The 6,435-nt window shown below is 39.4% G+C and overlaps 1 protein-coding gene across 1 annotated transcript in view; it reads right to left on the reverse strand.

The window, feature by feature from the left end:
- Positions 1 to 212: 212 nt before the first annotated feature.
- The window catches only part of MEPE (matrix extracellular phosphoglycoprotein), an 18,251-nt gene continuing 12,028 nt past the window's right edge, over positions 213 to 6,435 (reverse strand). Inside the window, exon 4 of the mRNA XM_007951702.1 lies at positions 213 to 1,688. Coding sequence (XP_007949893.1) covers positions 213 to 1,688 — 1,476 coding nt within the window. The remainder of the gene's footprint in view (positions 1,689 to 6,435) is intronic.

The following is a 6,435-nucleotide window of genomic DNA, read 5'->3' on the forward strand; positions in this document are numbered from 1 at the left end:
AAGCACATTAGTTATAGCTTTCAATAGAATTTCATACCTTGACTATTAAAATACCAAAAATTCTCCCTAGGAGAACAAATTTCTTGGTTTATCAATTCACTGTTCTTTCCTCTCTTCGTGTTGTCTCTCCTCTGTTGGTTCCCAGATATGATCAATTCACAGATAACCAGGTATTCAAACTGCTGTCCTGCTGGATGGACATTCTTAGTGGACTAATCCCCACTGCTGTCACTTGAACTGTCACTCTCAGATGACTCACTGCTATCATCCTTTCTACGGGGGCTATTCCTATTGGAATGGGATCTTCTGTAATTCCAGGAACCTTTCCTTTGTGACTTACCCTTATTCCACAAAGCATTATTTTGTCTATGGGGTACATAATGACTTTTTCTACCATGGTTGTGTGTTACTGTGTTTTTCTCATTAGTGGGGCCATTGTGAGAACCTACTTCGTGTTTAATTTCATTATCAAGACTAGAAGAAGCAATAAATGGGCCCTGAATATTCCCCTTACCAGAAAATCTCTGTCTTTCATTTAAGGGTTCTTGGTTCCTATCAGAACGTTCTGTACCTTTTTGAGTGCTACCTTTGCCATTTTTAGGAATTTCATTATAATTAGTGCTTTTAGTTACAGCACTACTGCTTTCTTTTCTTTTCCCTTTTGAGGGTTCATGAGGGTAATGAAACTCTACTTTCCCTCGATGTGCATTTTGACTGCCAGAATCCACTCTGTTTCCTTCTTTTCCAGGGAGTTCCTTAAAATTAGTACTACCTATGATGTCATTGCTGCCCGCCACAAGGCTAACACCAGCAGCATTTGCCCCTTTTGTTGTTGCATCCCTGGTTCCTATGGCATTGCCACCATTTTCCTTTTTCTCTGGGATCTCATTATAACCTGGCCCTCTTGTATCAAGATTAGTAGACTGAGCTCCAGTTGGGCCTGAAAACCCTGTTTGACTGTTTGTACCTTCTAGGTCAGGACCAGTACCTTCTTCTTTACCTGGAATGTCTTCAAAAGGCCAGCCATCACCACTGGAAGGGGAGATATCATTGTCCCCTCTCTCTTTGAGATCTGTGTAACCACTGCCTTCAAAATCACTTGGAATTGTTTTGACTTTTGGGAGCTGTTTTATGTAGTGAGTAATGTGTTGGATGTGATGAGGGCTCTTACTTTTGACTGGTATATTCTGGGCATGGGCATCTCTTTGATGATTCTTGCTGTCTTTCAAGGAGGCTTTAGCATAGTTAGCAACTCTGAAGATTTTGCTTAGAACATTCCTAGGTTTTTTCTCTTTCTCTTTTTCCCTCAAAAGTTCAGTTATAGTCACTGGCCCTGTTAGATGGTGCACATTATTTCTGATGAGAGCTGCACCATATTCTTCTTGGTCATGTAGTTCACTGAAAGCATCATCTCCATTAATGACTCTCTTATTCTCAGTGGACTCAGGATAAACGGACATCTTTAGGTCATTGTGGACATTCTCTTTTTTACTAATGCTATGGTCTTTGTGTGGTGTTTGTCTATTTACCAAAATATTTTGGGATCTTCTACTTTGGTTATTTTCACTGAGTTTAAAAAGGGACAGGTCTTTCTCTCTTTCCTGGACAACGTTGTTTTTATGAGATGGCTCTTGTTTTCTTCTCTTGCCAAAATGGTGAAGAGCAATATTGTCTTTGTTCTTTTCTTCCTGTTAAAAAATGCAATTTTCAAAATAAAGTAATTATTTTATGTTCAATTTAAAGCCTAACAATTCTTAGTTATATTTTAAAAAAGTCAAACATAATGAAATAATCTAATAATTAAATAAAGGTTTATCAATACAGATCATTCTGGAGGGATCAAAGAAGGACCCTTGGAAAAAGATGAAGGAGCTGACATTGAAAGATAAGTAAAATTCAGAGAGATGGAAGGGAGGTGTTGATAATATTTTAAGAATAAGAGGCTTAATCAAATGTTCAAAACCAAAAACCATTTGAAAGATATTATAAATACAGTAAAATCATGTAGCTAGAGTAGAGAAATTCTTAAAAAAAAAGAAAAAAAAATTGGAAATTTAGATTAGCACCTGAGTTTGAAAGAGTATATGATTAAAGAATGTTATCTTCATCTTGAAAATAGTGAGTTAATATTTTTAAAATAGTTAATCCCTCTCTCTCTCTCTTTTGCCTTTGTCCTGGTCTTATAGACATTCATATGACTAGAGGAAGATTTTATTTTACATATTTTCTTTGCAGGAAATACACATATAGAAGAATCTACATAATCTCAAAACTCACTACCATTGACTCGTTCCTGACTCATAGCGATCCCTCCTTGAGTTTCCAAGGTGGGATCTCTATGGAAGTAGACTGCCCAACCTTCCTTCTGAGGAGTGGCTGGTGGGTTTGAACTGCCAGCCTTCTGGTTAGCAATCAAATGCTTTAGGCACTATGCCACCAAAGCTCCTTCTGAAATTTAAAAATAGATTTTTGCAGCAAGTCATGCAATTCAAATTATTGTCTAGAAATAATTCATTAACTTTCTTTTCTTCCCCTTTGGCATATAATAAGCCAAATTTGAGAGTCCATATCAATAGTTCTCAAATTTAACATGCATGAGAATTGTCTAAAAGGCTTGCTAAAACAAAAATTGTCCAGTCCAACCCCCAGAGCTTCTAATTCAGTAGATGTGTGATGTGGCCCTACAATTTATATTTCTAACAAGTTTCCAGGTGATACTGATGCTGCCGATTTGGTTGTTATTGTTGTTAGATGCAATCAAATAATTTTCAACTCATAGCAACCCCATGTGACAGAATATAACTGTCCCATAGGGTTTCCAGGCTTTCATCTTTACAGAAGTATGTTGCCAGGTCTTTCTTCTGTAGAGCCTCTGGGTGGAATCAAACTCCCAACCTTTTAAGAGCCAAGTGCTTAATCACTATGCAATCAAGGCTCCTTGCTGGTCTGACTACCACACTGACAGTATTGGTCTAGACTTCAGTTTTAAGTAACAAAATTTCTGGGGGAATAATGGGAGGAAAAGGACAAGAAGAGTAAAGTTTTATGCATGTATCTCAATCTTTCCTCTTTTACTTAAGGCTTCTATGAAGATGATGTTTCACAGGCTGTCCTTTTCCATCCTGAGGTGTAACAAAGTTGCAGTAACAATGTGGTCAGGAAGGAGGAGGGGGCTAAGACTGACTCTGCCCTATGCCACTTTCTGTTTCTGTGGAGCATGTGCTAGATACTGAAGTACCTGAGGGTCTGATCAGGAGCTTTCGGGAGGGTGTCACAGGGTGGGAGTGAGTTGACTCTAAAAGAAGAACTGTTGATGTACCATAGGAGCCCTATCCAAAATAAGAAAAGACCAGATTCTGTTGCGTTGATTATACTCATAATTATTATAGTTCTCCATGGGGTTTTCAGTGGCTGAGTTTTCAGAAGCAGATCATCAGACCTCTCTTCCAAAGCACCTTTGGTGGACTCAAAATTCAACCCTTCAGTTCACAGTTGAGCATATTAACCATTTGCACTCTTTTCAGAGACTCCATTTAGAACAAAATTTAAAAAAGAGCTCTGGGCCATCGAGTCGATATCCACTTATAGCAACCCTGTAGGACAGAGTAGAACCATCTCATAGAGTTTCCAAGGCTATAAATCTTTACAGAAGCAGAGTGCCACATCTTTCTCCCATGGAGCAGCTAATGGATTTGAACTGCTGATGTTTCAATTAGCAGCTGACTCTTTTAACCACTGTGCCAACAGGGCTCTCTATAAAAAACAAGAAGGGGTCTAAATCACTTTGTGAGAGCTAAAGGAGACTGAATCACCACTGGGCCCCAACTAAAACCATGCAAATTGGGTCCTACCCCATCCCATCTAGTGACTTCATTTTAGGATGTGAGCAGGGTAAACAGAGCCCAAGAGGTCAAGCAACATTGTTCCACAGGCTAGAGAATAGCAGGCATTTCTGAGGATCCCAAGTCTTCTTTTCCATCATGGTACAAGCCATGGATGTATGAACAGGGAAGAAGTAAGGGGCATGAGGATCTGAGCATTTTTATCCAAAGGGAACTTGAGACTTTACTTTGAAAACTATTTAAATTATTAAATAAAGTTAAGTCTAAACAGTTAAACAGTTTGAATTTCTGCGTCCTCCACCCCTCCATTAACTGATGGGTAGAAGTTATTGAGGAATAATACATTAATATACAAAATAAATACTATACTTTCTCTCCACCCCAAAATTTCAGGGTGAGCTAAAACTTGCAGCACTACTATATAGGCCTTTGAGCTGGTGAGTAATAGAAATTAACATAAAAGGTATTTATTGAGGGACTTGAACATGTAAGAAACTAGACTGGGGGCTATAAGTTCTAGGCAAACCAGGTTATTGATTGAATAGCCAAGATGATAGTCCTTCATGGGTATTATAGGGAGTGGGAGGAGTGGGGTAGAGGCCTTATTTCCAATTGAATTGTCACACATAGACAGAGTGACTGAGATTTGTAGAACCTGGAATGACAGAATAAAGGCTTTGGGTTTATCTGTCAAGAGAGGAAGATCTTCTGAAGCTTTACAAGCAAGAGAATCACAAAATAAAAATCAGAGGTTTAAGAGGGACAGGGTGAAGGAGGACAGTTTGGGGGCTGTTGCAGTGTCTAGGAATGAGGTGTAAGCATTTCGATTAAGATTATGTCAAAAGAAAGCATTACAAAGAAAAAAACCACTTGGTGCCCAAATGGAAGAGGCTTAATAATGAAAATGGACTGAAATGTTAACATGCAAACAGAAAGACAGAAAGAAAAGGTAATGACTTTAATACCAGACATACTGATGTGGAGGGAGGATAGAACTTGGCTCAAGAAGCAATATCCAGTTAGAGATAGAAATTTGGGGTCTCTCAGGGGACACCCAATGTTAAGTCCTTCCCAGACTTATATTATTTCCACAGTTTCCCTGGTCTGTTATCATCTGGCTTCTTGCTGAATACTTTACTTTTATGTCAGATCTTTTGGATAATTCTACTTTTTTTTTCTTTTGTATTTTATTTTTGAACCTTCAGCTAGCATTCATTTTTCCTGTCACAACAATTATTAAGGTTATTTCTTCTTTCATATACAACATTTCCAAGCACTTTAGTTCTCTTCCAAACTCACTGAATGTTTTCTTTTCTCTGGGGTGACATTTGCAGTTTTCTGCCTTGGAAACCCAAGGAGGGGTCGCTATGAGTCAGGGCCAACTCTACGGCACATAACAACAACAACAACATCGTTAAGACACTATGCTAATAACATATACCATTTACCTTGTAGGGTCACAAAGAAGGCCTAGACTCTGATGTGGTCTGATCAACTCTGAGGACACAGAGCCTATAAGCAACCTTGCCCTAGCCGTGGCATTTTTAGTAATGTAGTTAAATTGATCTGCATTACTAATTCAATTAAAAGTACCGATGCCTTTGAATTATGGTGTTGATGAAGAAATTAGATATACCTTGTGTGCCTAAGGCATTTGACTACTAACCAGAAGGTTGGTGGTTCAAACTCACCAGCCACTCAATGGAAGGAAAACTGGGCAACCTACTTCCATAAAGATTTATTGCCTCAGAAACCCAGAGAGGGTCTCTACGGGTTGGAATCGACTTGATGGCAGTGAGGTTTTTGGTTGTTGTTGCCACATGAAGGAAGAAATCTGTCTTGAAAGAAGTACAGCCAGAATGCTCCTTAGAAGCAAAGAAGGCAAGATTTCGTCTCATGTACTTTGGACACGTTAGCAGGAGGACCGAGTCCCTGGAGAAGGACATTATGCTTTGTAAAGTAGAGGGTCAGCAAAAAAGAGGAAGATCCTTAACGGGATGGATTGACACAGTGACTACACCAACGGGCTCAAACATAACATCAATTGTGAGGATGGCACAGGACTGGACATAGTTTCATTCTATTGTACATAAGGTCTCTAAGCGTCAGAACCAACTTGACAGTACCTAACAACCACCACCACAGATTAATTTTGTCTTGTTTCATTTGGCCACCACTTCACTCTGGCTGCTAACAACAAGTTGGCAGTTCAAACCTACCACCTGCTCCATGGGAGAAAGATGAGGCAGTCTGCTTCTGTAAAGATTTAGAAATCCTATGGGGCAGTGCTACTCTGTTCTGTATGTTACTATGAGTTAGAATCCACTGAGGTCGCTATGAGTTGTGTCCGACTAGACGACACATAACAACAACAACAAGAAAGCAGTGGGTTGGGTGGGGTTTGGCCAATTTATTAGCTCTTGTTTAGCATACGGATATCATCTTGTGTTGTTGTTATGTGCCATCAAGTCAGACCTGACTCATAGCAACCCCTTCTTGGGTTTCCAAGGCAGTATCACTACAGAAGTAGATTGCCCAACCTTCCTTCTGAGGAGTGGCTGGTGGGTTTGAACTGCCAGCCTTCTGGTTAGCA

Source organism: Orycteropus afer, unplaced genomic scaffold (assembly GCF_000298275.1).
Source record: "Orycteropus afer afer isolate SDZICR_OR568_19922 unplaced genomic scaffold, OryAfe1.0 scaffold00309, whole genome shotgun sequence".
Classification (NCBI taxonomy): domain Eukaryota; kingdom Metazoa; phylum Chordata; class Mammalia; order Tubulidentata; family Orycteropodidae; genus Orycteropus; species Orycteropus afer.